This window comes from Neofelis nebulosa, chromosome 8 (assembly GCF_028018385.1).
Source record: "Neofelis nebulosa isolate mNeoNeb1 chromosome 8, mNeoNeb1.pri, whole genome shotgun sequence".
Classification (NCBI taxonomy): Eukaryota; Metazoa; Chordata; class Mammalia; order Carnivora; family Felidae; genus Neofelis; species Neofelis nebulosa.
In genome coordinates, this window is record NC_080789.1 from 24,316,428 (window position 1) to 24,334,336 (window position 17,909).

At 34.6% G+C, this 17,909-nt stretch overlaps 1 protein-coding gene across 4 annotated transcripts in view; it reads right to left on the reverse strand.

Annotated features, from left to right (window-relative positions):
• Positions 1 to 17,909, reverse strand: part of NEDD1 (NEDD1 gamma-tubulin ring complex targeting factor) — a 48,600-nt gene that overhangs the window by 13,300 nt on the left and 17,391 nt on the right. For 3 of the 4 annotated variants that reach the window (XM_058741703.1, XM_058741704.1, XM_058741707.1), the window contains 4 exons: positions 9,404 to 9,633; positions 7,811 to 8,012; positions 7,234 to 7,429; positions 2,283 to 2,411 (listed from right to left, as the gene is read on the reverse strand). In XM_058741703.1, the coding sequence (XP_058597686.1) occupies positions 2,283 to 2,411; positions 7,234 to 7,429; positions 7,811 to 8,012; positions 9,404 to 9,633 (757 nt within the window). The remainder of the gene's footprint in view (positions 1 to 2,282; positions 2,412 to 7,233; positions 7,430 to 7,810; positions 8,013 to 9,403; positions 9,634 to 17,909) is intronic. The other variant, XM_058741705.1, reaches the window with a different exon arrangement.

The window sequence follows — 17,909 nt, forward strand, 5'->3', positions numbered from 1 at the left end:
AATGTTTTAATGGCAAAATATGTATAAGAAAATTCCAATACTGTAATACTATTCATTTACCAATTAATATCCAAAAGTTGTTCAACTCCATTTTAGCTAATTAATAGAAAAATGGGCAAAAGTCATAAAAAATTCACCAAAAATTCAAATGGCCAATAAATTATCATATATGATTATCACAGTAATAGGACTATCATCCATCCATCCATCTGCATGTGTGTATATATACCTATTAATTGTACAACAAACATACACTTTATTTTATTTATTTATTTTTATTATTTTACACAGCCTTCACACCCAGTACAGGGCCTGAACACTCAGAACCCTGAGATCAAGAGTCAGATGCTTACCTAACTGAGCCACCCATGCACTACCCCTTCTTTATTTTACACATATACTTTAAGAAATTATTAGTTTTCCCTTAACAAAAGCAGAAATATTCTTACTCAAAAGATGAAGACATTAAGGCAAACAGATTAAGCCTTTTTCCTAAGCAGAGTTGAATTCTTGAGATCAAAACACAAGTCTCTTGACAATGAAAGTCAGTAGTATATTTATTATCCATGTTTTTTTCTTATTAATGATATGAAAGTCTAATAAATGAAGGGCATAAGGCTCAAATTCTAATCATATTTTTAAAAAGTAAAGAAGAATTTCTATCCATTATTCATTTCTCTTAAAAACCATTAAAGAGAATTTCATTTATAACTCAAACACTTTCAAAAAGCCCCTTCCTACATTCTTCAATTCAAAAGTTACCCCAGGGGTTCTCATAAGCCAAAGCTCCCCAGATGGTTACTAACCTCCAAAACCTTTCTCAACTCCAGCCCATGCCATTCTACTCTCCTTTGCCCACATCTTTCCTGTCTTTATTCTTTAACTATGTAGTCTGACCTCTCTTCATCCTGAAAGAAAGGAATCCTTTCTCTTTCATTAGGTGGAAGACAGGGAAATCTGACCTGGCAAATAGTCATTTTCAGGGCATGGTAAGGCATAAAGCACTAAGTAATTCTGTGCCATCACACATGTACTTTATTTTTTCTAAGATATTTATTTTTTTAATGTTTATTTATTTTTGAGAGAGAGAGAGAGAAAGAGAAGCGTGGAGAAAGGGAGACACAGAATCGGAAGCAGGCTCCAGGCTCTAAGCTGTCAGCACAGAGCCCAAGACGGGGCTCAAAGTCACGAGCCTGAGATCACAAACTAAGCTGAAGTTGGACATTTAACCAACTGAGCCACCCAGGCACTCCTACTTATTCTAATTATGAAATTAATTGTAGAAAATTTGGAAAGTAGATAATTTTAAAGAAAAAATGAAACTCTATAAGATCAAGAGTGGATGTAACAATTTAAACATACTGCTACTGCTGACATTTAGGTTTGCTCCAGAGTTTCAATATCATAAACAGTAAACATACAAATCTTTGTAGGATACTGTGAATATGTTATTAGGTAAATTTATAGAAATAGAATTAACAGGCCAAAGTGTATGGATATTTAAGCGTGCCAAATTATGCTCTAGAAATTTACCCATATTGTTGATAATACTGCTGTTAGCAGTGAGACTATCCCATTAATGAAAACAGTATGAACATCAGTACCAAAAAAACACATCCAAATAATGTGCCCAGTTCATACAGTATGAACAACAATGATATATGTTTCTATATATCAAAATGACAAGTTTTTTGTGTTTTTATTTTCTTTTTAATGGCAACATCTCCTAGCAATGGGGAGAGGAGGGAGGGAGGGAAGGAAGTAGAGAGAGAGAGAGAGAGACTGTGTGTGTGTGTGTGTGTGTGTGTGTGTGTGTGTAGTACTTTCACACATAGTGTAAAAGATGAGGCAATCTATCACCTAGCCATATTTCTTCATGAAAACAATGAATAAATAACAATTAGATACTAATAATAAAAAACAATTTTTTTAGGTGAAAAGGTATTTTTTGCCTATCAAAATATCTAAGATTTTAAGATTTATTAGAAACTAAAAAACTGCCTATGGAGGCAAAATTTCCTTTAAGACACTTCTGTGGAAATTAAAATGCTAACTTGAGAGCTATTTGCATAGTTCCCATGTGACAATGACAAGCATATACTTTAGAATGGTAACATCTGAAATATCAGGGCAAAGGAAAAGATACCACCCCAGGGACTGAGAAAATTAGCAACTGTCATGAACAGAAACAGACTGAAGCTATTACCCACATCTTTTAGCGAGACTAAAAATGTAATGACTGCCAGCAAGAGAACATGATCCTCTGATCTGAAAAGACTTACCATCTCTGATCGGTGAAAACATGTCACCTAAACTACTTTTTCCAGTATCATCAAAGCTGAAGAAATCCTGATTTTTCCCACTGTCCGTTTCCTTAGATATAATATCAGTGTTTATGCTTCGAGGCAAACCTTATAGGAAAATTAGATATAAAAATAAATGTTACTACAGCCAAAAAAAAATTTGTCATCAGAAGCTCAGTTCTAAAAATTAATGCATTACCATATCACTGGTAATATTACAACTATGAGCATCAGGAAAATAAAATAATATAACAACAGCTCAGTTAACCATGATTTTCATGTAATGAAGGGCTCCTCAAAAGCAAATAATCTATTCATTTATATAATACCATCTTATTTTAGCCTTTTTGATGAAATTTTTCTAAAATAATTTATATACTTTGCTACCCTCTTAAACAGAGTATACTGAACACAACCAACTTCTATTAGAACAGACTCACTTTTATGATCATCTATAAATGATTAAAGAAGTCTGTAAAGCATTTAGCATGATGCCTGACACAAAGCAGATTCAAGTAATGTTAGTTCCTTTCCCCAACAGTAAATGGATCTCTTTTTGCCCTCTTCTGTCTTTTCCTTCATAACAGTGGAAGCTTAACATGCTCTCGGTATTATCGACCTCAAATGACTTCACTAGCCTCAGGATAGTTTACTAGAAGGAAGGAAACCAGAATACTAAACTCATAAAGAATAGCATAGCAGACAATAATAAAGAGCCACACGGTTTTGTTTTCCCTGCCAGTATATAATGCAAGGGATTAGGGCAGGGACTTTGGAAGAGGAACTCTGTGAGCTCAGTAGCTTCTTGCTCATTTCTGGGTTGAGGACTGAGTTCTAGAAATTCGAGACCTGTGATGAAAATCTGGTATTTTAATTGGTAGCATGTTACTGTATTACACTATCATTAAAGTAGTGTTTTATTTGCTATCTTGGTCCCAAGATCCTGAAAAGCTAGGATAAAAACAAAGAACAGCCAGCATATCCAAAAATGTCCAAGTCTCACAAATGAAATAAACTTTTATAATAGTACCTGATAGAAAGTTAAAATATTACTGAACATTTGTACATCACTATCATTGAAGTGTTTACACCAAGAGTTGAATTGTTATAAAGAAGAAATTTTCTCTTCTTCTTCTAGGTCGTTAAACATTACGAATGCATAACTCTAGCCTCTGGAACTTTAGGAAACAGAAGTTTAGTATCATTTGGAAGTAGTGCTAAAGCCTTATGTTTTTACTTCTTAAATGGCTGTTTCCTACTGAAAGTGAGCACTAGTAATAAATCTGCAGAGGTTCTTTATTCTTTTTTAATTTTTTTAAATGTTTTTATTTATTTTTGAGACAGAGAGAGACAGAGCATGAGCAGGGGAGGGGCAGAGAGAGAGGTGCTCCAGGCTCTGAGCTGTCAGCACAGAGCTTGACGCGGGGCTCGAACCCATGGACCGTGAGATCATGACCTGAGTCGAAGTCGGACGCTCAACCAACTGAGCCACCCAGGCGACCCGAGGTTCTTTATTTTTTATAAGTTTTTATTTAAATTACAGTTGGTTAACATACAGTATAATATTAGTTTCAGGTGTATAATATAATGAGTCAACACTTCCATACAAGACCCAGTGCTCATCACAAGTGCCCTCCTTAATCCTCATCACCTATTTCACCTATCCCCGACCCACCTCCCCTCTGGTAACAGTTTGTTCTCTAAAGTTAAGAAAAAGCAAAGCTGTAAGGAACACAATTCCAGACTTCAAGTTCTACTACAAGGCTGTAGTGATCAAAGCAGTATGGTAGTGGCACAAAAATAGATACACAGATCAATGGAACAGAATAGAAATCCCACAAAGGAACTATATGGTCAATTAATCTTCAACAAAACAGGAAAGAAAATCTAGTGGGAAAAAGACAGTATCTTCAACAAATGATGTTGGGAAAACTGGACAGCAACATGTGGAAGAATGAAAGTGGACCACTTTCTTACACCATACACTTAACTCAAAATGGATCAAAGACCTAAATGTGAGACATGAAAGCATTAAAATCTCAGAGGAGAACACAGGCAGTAACCTCTTTGACATGACTCACAGCAACTTCCTTCTAGATATGCCACCTGAGGAAACAAGAGCAAAAGTAAACTACTGGGGCTTCATCAAAATCAAAATCTTCTGCACAGCAAAGGAAGCAATCAACAATACTAAAAGGCAACCTACGGAATGGGAGAAGATATCTGCAAATGACATGTATGATAAAGGGTTAGTATCCAAAATCTGTAAAGAACTTCTAAAACTCGACACTCAAAAAACAAATAATCCAATTAAGAATGGGTGGAAGACATGAATAGACATTTCTCCAAAGAAGACATGCAGATGACCAACAGACACATGAAAAGATGCTCAACATCACTGATCATCAGAGAAAGATGAATCAAAACTACAATGAGACATCACCTCACACCGGTCAGAATGGCTAAAATCAACAACACAAGAAACAACTGGTATTGGTGAAGATGTGGAGAAAGGGGAACCCTCTTGCACTGTTGGTGGGAATGCACTGGTTGGCGCCTTTAGTAGAGCAACATGAACTTTTTCAAATCTCAGACTCATTTTAGGGAGTTTAAAATAATAGTAATAGTAATGATGAAAACTGTGATGACAGTATTAGTAAAACCATAATTTACTGAGAGCCTATTGTGTGCCTACTGATATATTTTCTCTGGTTTTCATAATATCGCTAAAAGTTAAATATTATCTATGGAAGAAAAAATAAGACTCAAAGTGGTTAAAAAACTGCCCAAAGCAGGGGCGCCTGGGTGGCGCAGTCGGTTAAGCGTCCGACTTCAGCCAGGTCACGATCTCGCGGTCCGTGAGTTCGAGCCCCGCGTCAGGCTCTGGGCTGATGGCTCGGAGCCTGGAGCCTGTTTCAGATTCTGTGTCTCCCTCTCTCACTGCCCCTCCCCCGTTCATGCTCTGTCTCTCTCTGTCCCAAAAATAAATAAAAAACGTTGAAAAAAAAAAAATTAAAAAAAAACAAAAAAAAACCCAAAAACTGCCCAAAGTCATCCTAGTAGGAAGTCACAGACCGAAGACTTATGTCTAACAAACTCTCTGTTTCAGAGCGGGGAAACGTACATGTATGTGTATGTAAGAGAGAGCAAACGATGAAGCAAATGTGGCAAAATTTATAAAACAGTGAATCTGCTGAAGAGTATACTAGAGCTCAGGAGTTCTTTATACTATTTTTGAAAATTTTCTATAAGTTTGCAATTATTTCAAAATAAAATTAATAAATAAAAGTTTCTAACTCTTTGTGGGTACAGGGCAAACATTCATTTTGTCAGAAACTTTGCTAATCAGCCAAGAGTTATCATTAATCAGTGACCCTGCAGACCCAAGTCTTGCATTTCCTAATTAATGCTGTCATCGTTACATGAGTTTCCTTATTAAAAACTAAATGAATAACAGTGAGATTTCATAAAGCTCAGAGTAAATGAGAGAAACTTTATTTTATTTAATTTTGGAAATATGAATAAAATCAGTAATAATAAAATTATCTTTGAAAATAGTGACAATTTTCATAATATAGTTAATTCAACATCTTGGCAAACATTACTCAAAGTTATATTTCAAACTTAATTTCTTCTTCTAAGTATATAGCAATAATATTTGCTTCCACGAGTTCTTAAATAAGAACTAATTATTTTTTTATATAATATGTAATGACTTTTATGTAAGGATGATGTAGATATTAACAGAAAATTTATAATGAATATATATACTATTTTTTTAAAAAAGCTATTCCATACTATCAAGGCTAACAAAGTTTTGCTTCTACTTGAAAATCATAAACTCATGCTGAGAAGGTACCAACCAATACTTGTGTCCAAGTTAAGTATTTGTCCTGAAACCTTTAAAAGACATGGATACATCCATTTCTAATGAGACTAGTTTGGAAACTGAGTGGTATATATACCATGCAGGCTTTTAAAAAATATGTTGTAAGGTGATAGTATAGCATAACTTAAAAAAAAAAAAAAAAAAAGTTTTCAGGAATTGAGAGGAAAAGAATATTCTCTATAGTAAACAGGGAAGCTTATCATCATATTACACCTTCACAAAGTCTAAATGAATTTTTTAAGAACCATTCTATCAATATGATTATTGGAGTAGAAGAAATTATTTAAAAATGACAACATTTTTGTTTATTTTTGTTTAACAAACTACTAATATACTGCTTAATAGGTACCAGGCACTATTCAGCACTTAAATAAATTCACTTCATCACCTGACTTACTTTGTTATGAAATATGAAATAAAAGAAGCCACTAATAGCTTTTTTTGTAACTCAGAGATCAAATCAAAGTGACAACATCAAAGAATCATATTCTCTATTGATTAATCTGTAGACACAAGACATCCAGTCTGGAGTGGTATTAAGGATAATTTCTAAATTGGTATTATTCTATTTGTAAGATAATATTTCTTACAACAAAAGTTCAGCTAGGGGCACCTGGATGGCTCGGTCGGTTGAGCGTCTGACTTTGGTTTAGGTCACAATCTCATAGTTCCTGGGTTTGAGCCCCGCATCGGGCCCTGGGCTGACAGCTCTGAGCCTGGAGCCTGCTTTGGATTCTGTGCCTCCCTCTCTCTCTCTCTGCCCCTCCCCCACTTGTGCTCTGCTTCTCTGTCAAAAATAAATAAACATTAAAAAAAAAAAAGTTTAGCTAAATAGATTAAGTACCTTTCATTAATTTTTAAAAAATTTATAGCTCAAGTTAAAAAGGTCACTTCTTCCATTTTTACCATCTACTAATAATTTTACTTAAATACACAAGTGAATTTGAGTTCTAGGCTCTTGAAGAAAGTGCTAATAATGCATATTGGGGTGGGGTGCCGGGTGGAAACTCCAAATACCATAAACGCGTAAGCAGCATTTACCTGCTTTGTCTTGAACAGCAACTGCTCCTTTTCCCCCAGCTGTTGTCATGGGCTGCGGGAGAGCTGTGCCAGTGGAAGAGGTGGCTGCTTCTCGGCCGACTCCAGAATTCTGAACTCCTCCACTGGTAGTGCTCACATTAATGGCTCGTTTGTTCACAGCTGTGGGCTTATTTGAACAGCCTTTATTTAAACTTGACTGAAATGTAATGGAATATTTAAAAGCTCAGGTTTCTAATGCTCCATAGTATACATTAATATTTTATCAATTCCTTGTTAGGATAAAAATACATATATTTTCCCTTACAAATCTTAAGCCTGCTGATGAATCTGAGAGTTTCCCTCTGAACCAAAAAGCCTTTTAAAATATTTTTGAAGAAATACGAGAATTAAGTACAAAAAAATAGTTTAAAACCAAGTATCAAATAACTTTGTATCAAAACTACTTAAAATGCTTTCATACAAGAATGATCATAAAGCAAAACTACAATGTGTTTAATGGACAAAATATGACTTCCATATTCTGAGCTACACTTATTTAGTAAAATAAAAAATAATCAAAAGAAAGAAAATACTTTACCTTAGAAAGAGCAGTGGAGTACTGAAATGCTATACATCGCACAGAAGTCTTGTGAGCAGTGATGGTTTTAACTGGTGATTTCAACATCCTTAAATCATATTGATATATTTTCCCACGGGAAGATCCAATAGCCAAAGTGGCTCCATCAGGCATGAAATCTACTGCAGTCAGAGGGGTATCGGCCACTAGCGTTTTCACTAGCCTTTGGAAAGGGGAACAAAGTCTATGTAGGTATGTGAGTATATACAGGTATACAAGCATATGTGACGTTAGACAGCTATCGACCAAAACCAAAGTTACTTAGAATACACATTCCAAATATTTGCATAAAGCAGAAATTCAGAATTAGACTTAGAGACATTTCTAATACAATGGCAGATAAAGGAACTGCTGAACACACCATCGTGTTTTTCTATTCACTTCCAACAGGTTAAGTTCTACATCTTCAGAAGCAATATGTATTCCTTTGAGTAATTACTACTTTGACAGTGAACGTGACAGACTTCCTGGTGTTACTCCACAAACAAGGGTTCTAGCCTCAGGGTTAAGGAGGCCCTAAGTATCCCCTTTCCATTTATTGACCTGCTCAAGTCTCAACAGGACTATGACCTTTCATCACAGGGGAGCAGCTGTGCATTTCTTGACCAAAAAGCTAACAATCCATGTAGCTTGATCCTCATGAAGCCAATACAGAAATATGGATACTGACCTGCTGAAGCTGAGCTTTTTGCCAGTGTCTGGTGTACGAGAGAAATGCTTACTGACTCTTAAGGTTCTCAGCAAATTAGTTAACAAGAAAGAGTAAAACAGAACAATTTTTAAAAAAGAAGAAAGTGAAACAAGTAAACTTTTAACAAGGGCTGATAGTGGGTCCTTCCCTAGTAGTAACATTACCATTTTCTTCCACACAATCTTTAGATATGGTTAGGTGTTTTGAATACACCTGTAGCACTCTTATAACCATTTTTTTTTTTTAACAACTAACGAAGCACAGCTATAACTGTAAGAAAGAAGGCACAACTGACCCAGATACTTAAAAGATTACATACCCTTTAGCTCTAGATCAGTGGTTCTCAACTAAGAGCAATTTTGCTACTCTTGCTAATTTGGGGAATACTACTAGCATCTAGTGGGTAGAGGCCAGGGACGCAGCTGAATATTCTACAATACCCAGGACAGCCACCCCACCCCCTACCCCCGCATCCCACATCCAAGAATTATCCAGCCCAAAATGTTAGCAGTTTAGAAACATTGCTGTAGGTAATGAATTTTAAAGCAAATTAATCATATTGCCTTAAAAAATATATTCAGTTGTATTTTTGAAAAAGAATACTATGCTAAAATAAAGATGTGCAATCATTAACATGCTATTCTTAACATTCATCATCCAGATGTACTCTAAAGAACATCCACATTTCATCTATTTTTTTCTGCATGTGAGAAAAAAGAGAAAAATTTATCTTTTAGATATCAAGTACACAAACTTTAGATGTCCCAAACATTAATCAGAGGTCTATGTAAATCACAAATATGTCTGCTAATGAGATTATAGTTATTTGTTACTAAATTAAGAAATGATCATGTCACACTTACTTCTTACTTGAAGTATCATAGAGAATGATTCTTTTATCCAAGCCTATAGTCACAAATAGCAATTCATTGACAGGAGAAAAACAGATGCCAGAAGCTGGAGCTTTATGTGTACTGTCAAAGTTATGGTATGGACTCTGGCTATTCACATCCCAGAGAGTTACTACTCCGTTATCCGAAACACTGCCCAGTAGTGATTTCTTAAACAAGGAGTACTTCAAGTGCCGAACAGACTATGAAAATAGGAATAAATTTTATGTAACTGTAAGCATTCATAAGAACATTTTATATAAACTATATAAATAATGGCCAACCATCAACCACACTATTCACAGGGGATTTAGGACCTCTCTGGTTTATACAGTAACAGGTTTTAATTATGACAACCATAAAATCATTTAGTGGGTTATAAGATGACCCCAATACATACCAATATTCTAGTAATTAAATCTGTCATGATTTTATTATCTTGGAATAGAGCTACCTCAATCTCCCCTTTTGCGGAGGAAAAATACAAGATGTTGAGATTACTACATTAATTCATCAGGATTAGGAACATCTACCATAAATAAAAGGCCCAGTAGTAGCCAATCACAGCCAGAACACGAACAAGTGTAAGAGAACACTGGCAGAGAATAAGCAATATTTCAAATGTATTTTCTATATGTATTTTAGATATTTGGATATATTTGTTTGAATCTGAGCATCTGATGTACTGGCAATTTAACACCTGAAGCATAATAAAAAATTAACTAAATCACAAAGAAATAATTGACAACACTATAGACTGGGAATGGATAATATCCATTCTTTCAAAGGCATCAGCCTGAGGGCAATACTGGCCTTTCTCTAAACACTCCTCCCTGGGGGCAGTGGAGACATACTCTCTTTCTAGTTTCTGTTGGACCAGAATAAACAAAGATTCAGTTTGAGTAAACAGGTCTTGAATTAAAACTGGATGAATTTTATCCACTTTTACTAAAATGTTGCTTTCAAACTTGTATTGATATTATCATTCACTGAGCAGAGGATTAAATATTTTACATTTAAACTAATTTTTCACTGCACAGAACCAGCAATATAAACATAGAAATTAAAAGTAGAATCCACAGAGTGGGAAACTGGTTCCAAGACATCTTCAAAGAGTTAAGTTACAGTACTGAATAAAGCAATAAAGCAGTCACTAGTAGGAGATAGTAGCCATATATATATATATATATATATATATATATATATGATAGGTTCCAGATAAAACTGGCACAGAACAAAAGTCAAATCTGAAGGTTGTTTGTTTCTTCTATCCAGTTTAATCTATCACACTCCAGAAGGATTTGAAACCACTAGCTTCTACATATTAAAAACTCATATACTACTATCTTCTAAGATATTTTAACATAAGATACAACAGCCCTCGACAACTAAAATATTTAGGAATAATATAAAACAAATTCTGTCCAAGGAAACAAAAGGAGTATTTGTTACCAGACACCCAAGGTAAGATAATTACTATGGTCGTCCATTAAATTTGGCTCCTCATTTTCATATGATTAGAGTACAAACAGAAAGCATTGGTTTATATTTTGCGTATTTGTTGAGGAAAAGTATATCCACTCAAATAGCCAAATCTTTCCTCTGGTCTATACTCAAGAAAAAATACACTACTCACAGCTTAACTATATAAAAGACACAGAGATTTTTTAGTGAATTGTGATGTTTATAGAGTCACATATCAACCCATCAAAACATAAGCAAGACAATTTTTTAAAAAATTCTGCAGCATGTTAAGAGTTCATATAGTTAGGGTCCTTCATAAAATCTAAATTTGAATTTTTTTTTTTTAACGTTTACTTATTTTTGACACAGAGAGAGACAGAGCATGAACGGGGGAGGGTCAGAGAGAGGGAGACACAGAATCTGAAACAGGCTCCAGGCTCTGAGCCGTCAGCACAGAGCCCGACGTGGGGCTCGAACTCATGGACGGCGAAATCATGATCTGAGCCAAAGTCGGCCGCTTAACTGACTGAGCCACCCAGGCGCCCCTCATAAAATCTAAATTTGAATTAAATACACAGGCAGAACTGAAATAAATAAATAAATAAAACCATAAAATCACAGACCTCCTAGATCCTCAAAGTACATAAAATTCAACCTCTTAGTCATAGCAGGAGTCCTTAAAATATGGTCATCCAGAATCTATTTGAATATAGCAAGGAACAAGAAGCTTACTATTTTATATAATGAAACTTTATAAATAGTTAAAAATGTATTTCTTGATGAAATCAAATCCTAAATGCCAAATGTGCTTTATATTCTGTGGACCTGTATGGCAACTCTTTAGGAAAAGGCTGAAGAAAACCATAAATCTTCCTCTCAGATAACCTGGGTTCAAGTAGGGTCTCAGCCAAGTTTTGCAGGTCTTGGGTAAATTACTTACACTCTCCAAGCCTCAGTGTGCTCAACTACAAAATAGAAAACAGTCTTGTTTTGCAGTCAAGGTTGTTCTGAGGATTAAATAGTTTCTGCACAGAGCCAGGGACATAGTAGCCATCACCGCTATTCTCACATGACTCGTTCTTCATTGTTTATGCACCCATCTGACCATCTTTGACATGTATATATTTTTTTAAAAACCCGTAAGTAGCTACACTGACTTCTTTAAATGGTTTCCCCTCTATCTCTCTGAAAAAAAGAGGTCTTTCTGATGTCTCTACATCTATTAAATCATGATGCCTTTAGAGTATCATTAAGAGAGTATCCATAATCCTGGATACCCAAACTATTAATCTGCTAAATTATATTTAAAATAAGTACTAATACATATTAGTATCAGCAGCACTTATTAAGCCCCTATGTTGCTCCAGATTCAAGCTACTTCTAAGAAAAAAAAATATATTGCCAAGAACCTCATTTAAAAAATCCCTATAAAGCAGCAATACTATTTTTTCTCACATTATTATTATGTAAGAATGTATATGCCTGTGGAGAAATATATATTTCTAAATATAAAAAATACATCACTCTAGATCAGGAGCTGGCCAACTTTTTCTTGAAGGATCAAATAGTAATGTTTTATGCTGTTGTACCACAAAAGCAGTATGAATAAGCACGGATGTGTTCCAATAAATTTTTATTTACAAAAATAATGGCCAGCTATTGGGTCATGGTTTGTTGACACCTGCTATAAATGTTTGGGGAAAAAAAAAAAAACACCCATAAAAAAAAAAAGAAGAGAAAAAACCATCCATAATCCTACCACCTACAGAAAAACTGGTTAACATTTAGTTTTGTTGTAAATAAGTCTTAGTTTTGTCGTTTAAATATTTTTTTAATGTTTATTTTTGAGAGACAGAGTGCAAGCAGAGGAGGGGCAGAGAGAGGGGGAGACACAGAATCCAAAGCAGGCTTCAGGCTCCAAGCTGTCAGCACAGAGTCCGACAAGGGGCCTGAACCCACGAACTGTGAGATCGTGACCTGAGCCAAAGTCAGACACTTAACCAATTGAGCCACCCGGGCACCCGTTTAAATACTTTTCTGTGTTAATGTACGTTTGTTTGAATTCAGTAAAGTATAAACAGAAAACCTGGGATCATACTTTCTTAAGATGAAGTTGGTGTTGTCACTAATATTTTTATCACATGATTTTAACACCTGGATAATACATGAATGTATTAGTATATCAATTTACCTAAATAATCTAATGTTGGACATTTAGGTTCTTTCCAACTTCCAAGTACCCTAACTATTATCATTTTTAAAAACTGCTAATTTCTGAAAGAATTTGTATTTCACTGCTGTTCATGCTTTAAAGGTTCTCAGTTGAAAAATGCTAAATGACCATCTGTCTTCCTTTTTTTGTGAACTGCCCATTAATCTACCTTGTTTATTTTCTATTGGGCTATTAAGATTTTTTTAAATCCTATTTTGCAATTGATTTTCCTATAATAAAGACATTAATGCTCTCATAGGTATAAATATTTCCCCATTTTCCTTTCAATTTTGTTAACTTTTTCAAATCTTGCTTTTTGCCAGATTTTAAGTTTTATGTACTTAAATTTATCAAATTTGTTCCCCTGACTTATAACTTCGTTCTTATACATAGAAAAGCCTTACCTTCACAGAGATAAGAATGTACATTCATATTTTATTATAGTTTTATAATCTCCAATACCTATATATACATATATATAGATATATTAGACACCGTATATACATTATACACCGTATACTCTATATATGTGTACCTGTACACACATACATAAATATATACAATATCCCTTCAACTCCATCCCCCTGCTCTTCTTAATTTCCAGAGTCTCATTTCAAGCACTAATTAACTGTCACTGGAGCTACTGCCCACTTCCATTCAGTCCACAGAGCTGAAGGAGAGCAAAAGTTCACATACATAAGTGAGTGGAACAAAGCCAGGCAACCTCGGAAATTAAATTGCCATTAAAAAGAAAAACCAAAAAACAAAACTGAAAACAAGAGGGAGCTCTGTCAAGCTAGAAAAGATACCCTGAACCCCATCCCTGTGTAGAAGTTCAGGGAAACTAACTTTGCAGATAAATCCCATACAAAGTTATTATGAGAACAAAGAGAATAAAAAGAAAGGCATTCTCAAGAAATGACCAAAAAGAAAATAATATGATACAAGACATTTAAAAAAAACAATATAAATCAGAATTCGAAAACAGAAATGAGATGTTAGAACTTGGGAAAGAATTAGAAATTTTTAAAGTCTCTTCAAAATGAAGGCTAATTTAAAAGGAATACAAGAATGATTAAACACAATAGATAACACCTTAAAGACAGACAAAAAGGAAAGAATTTTTGAAAATTAAAAATAAGGAAAAAGTTAAAATGATTTGAAAGTAATAAATCACTGAAGAAGATCTAACAAAGAAAAGACAAACATAAGGAAAATAACAAATTACTAAAAGCTATATAATTCAAGAAAACTGTCCTGAAAGATCTGAAACAACATATTAAATGAGCACACCATGTCCCTATGAATAGCAATACAGAACGATCAACACCAAGACATAATCTAATAAAATTACTGGACTTTATTCATTTTTTTGAATGCTTATTTATTTTTGAAAGAGAGAGCGAGTGCGGAAAGGGCAGAGAAAGAGGGGGACAGAGGATAGGGAGGCGGCTCAGTGCTGGCAACAGACATCAGCCCAAAGCAGGGCTCGAACCCACAGACCATGAGATCATGACCTGAGCTGGAGTCAGATGTTTAACCGACTGAGCCACCTAGGTGCCCTGTAAAATTTCTGGACTTTAAAGAAAAAAAAAAAAGGGGCGCCTGGGTGGCGCAGTCGGTTAAGCGTCCGACTTCAGCCAGGTCACGATCTCGCGGTCCGTGAGTTCGAGCCCCGCGTCAGGCTCTGGGCTGATGGCTCGGAGCCTGGAGCCTGCTTCCGATTCTGTGTCTCCCTCTCTCTCTGCCCCTCCCCCGTTCATGCTCTGTCTCTCTCTATCCCAAAAATAAATAAAAAACGTTGAAAAAAAAAATTAAAAAAAAAAAAGAAAAAAAGAAAAAAAAATCCCTTGGAAATCTAGGGAGAAAGAACAAGTGACTTATAAGGAAAAAAATACTTAAATTATCATGAGACATTTGAGACCAAAATTGATGGGAGTAACACACTCGAGTTCCTCAAGGAAGAAAAATGTGAGTCTGCTACTGAGTTACACTGAAAGAGAATTTGTTATCTCAGAAAAAGTCAAAAACAGAAAACACATATTTATGGAAATAATATTAATAAATATAGATAGGGTGCTTGTGATTGTAAAATTTTGGAAAATATCTAAAATATGGGAAAGTTTAGATAAACCGTGGTGTTTGAACATGGAATGTTATGGAGCCATTAAAAAATTATGGTTATGAAGACTAGTAAAATGAGAATACTTGGGATGGAACAATACCGAGAAAAAGGCAGGCAACAAGACTGGACCAACAGAATGATTCTAACTATGGAAGGAAGATAGATATACATAGTAACACTGCAAGAAAACATTCTTCCCATTAAGGAAAATTTGGAAGAGAAATATAGAAGGAAAAAATAGTCTTTAAAAGTATATTAAAGATATGGATTAGAAGTTTATTTTATGCCAACACGACAATTATAAAACTGCTCAAAGAACACACTATATATAGACTAGACAAATATATACAAATACTAAGAAAATACTTCAAGACATATTATCATGCAAACTTTGTATATCAATGCTCTTATAGAACATCAAGGAGACCACTTGATAGATATAAAGCTCTGTGGTCAAACTCTGAGTGGTGAAATTCAGGTATAAATATAAGCAAACAAGTTAACCAAATTAAAATTAAACTCATTCTTGACAAAAATAATTGTTATTTTTAAGTGTAATTAATAATTACTTACATTTACCAGACTCTATTGAAACAGGCTTACTAAAACTTAAAAGATCTATACCTAAAATATCAAAAATCACACTGAATAAAATTTAACATATACTAAAATACATTATATTTAAAACCTCATGAAAAGCCTGCTGCATTTAAAGATCATTTTTGGGATGGGCACTTGGGTGTTGTATGTAAGCAATGAATCATGGGAATCTACTCTGGAAACCAAGAGCACACTGTGTATACTGTATGTTAGCTAACTTGACAATAAATTATACTTAAGAAAAAAAAAAGGATCATTATTGATTCCTTAGATTCCTATTGAAATCTTCGAAAAGGACTGCAGCTTGGGAAAGGCAACACAGGTCAACCTATTTGAGAGCCTGTGCTGCTGAACCTGCCAAAGAGCAACATGCATCTGTAACCCGGGAGGTCTGTCAGCCCCGGCAGTTCTGCAGAGGCAGCAAGGCTCTTTTTCCCCTGTGAAAAGACACTGTGATCCGCACAAAACTAATAGCTTCAATTCAGCTCAGACACTTCAAAGTTAAGACCTAAATATAGGCAATCTCATTTCTGATACAAAATTCAGTATAATGCAGATTCATGGGCACTCCACGGTTGTCACTTTTGCTAAGAAACCAATTTGATAATTTTTAAAGATTTCAAATTCTTGATTGTTCAGAGAAACAAAAATTTTACATTTTAATCATCAGATGTCCCCTATCAACTATTTTTCTCAATAACCTAGACCCTGCCTAGAGTAAAACTGATCAACACAGAAATTGGGCTGGGTAACAGTATATGAGTTGAATTATATCAATTTTCTGACAGACTTAACATTTTTATGAACACTGTTTAAATTTAAGAGGTGAATATTTAATATATTTGAAATCTTAAATGAATTCTAATAAAAAAAACCTTTAAATGAATGCTCAAGTAGCGAGTCTACGCGTCTAGTCACCAATAGATAAAGTATGCCATAATGAAATCATTTGTAGGAGAAAAAAAAATCACTCCAAAGATTTCAATTATGATGCCTGTATAAGGGAAACATAAGTATGCAGAATCATGAAAATTTAACTTTCTTCACTAAGAAAACTGGAACTGCATAGTTACAAACACAGGGACCAACCGGTATTGTCTAGCCCACGCACTTGGCTTTAAAGGTATTGAGGAAAATGAAATAATACAGTATACAAAAAATATATAAACATTCGCTCCAGGGAAAGGGGAAAAAATTAATTACTCCAGTTCAATTTCTTCACTTTCTTTAAAGCTTTCCTTTTTCTAAGTCAGTCTAAAACACAAAACATGATTACTGAGGGCAAGTTACAACTGGCAAATTAGCAGGTGTTTTGAGGGAATACATTAAACCTAAAGATATTCACACCAGTTTGGGAAAGTAAATCACAAAAGCTATTTTAATGATTTAATATGATTATTCATTAAAAGCTCACATTGAAGTTCACTGATCTTTACCCAAACATTAGGAGCTATGCTAAACACATTCACCATCTCATTTAGCCCTTAAAACAAACAAACAAACAAATAACACAACTCTACTGAAAGTATATTCTCATTTTCACTGGATAAAGAAAAGGAGGCTTGAGAATTAAATAACTTGCCGGAGTTCACACAGCTAGCTCTCCAAATAAATGTGGGACCTGAGAGACAGAACTATACCAAAAGATCTTACAGAGTTGCTGACCTGTGCTAGCAGGAGGCAGCAGGTATGTGAAAATCTCAGGTGACCTTGCACAAGAGATAAGCCTAGAGCATTACGGTTTTCCTCAACTAGAAGATAATTTAAATTCAGTTTTGCTCTGCAACTAATCAATGAAAATCCTTTGAAAATCAACAATACAGCGACCTATCTGTCACCTAGAATTTTAAAGTATCTGTAAAGTGACAAGAGAATACTGCAAAGTTTCCAAAAGCTTTGGATTCTCAAATCTTTAAATATTCAGCTGTTCCTGAGCTAGAAAGAGATTCCAAAGAAAACAGTGCTACCACTCTTGAAGAGTAGATCTTCAAAATACTAAGTTAAAAGTCTTATAATCTGAAAGTCCTCATTTATAAAATGAGAATAACATACATCTCACAAATGAGTAGCAAAAATTA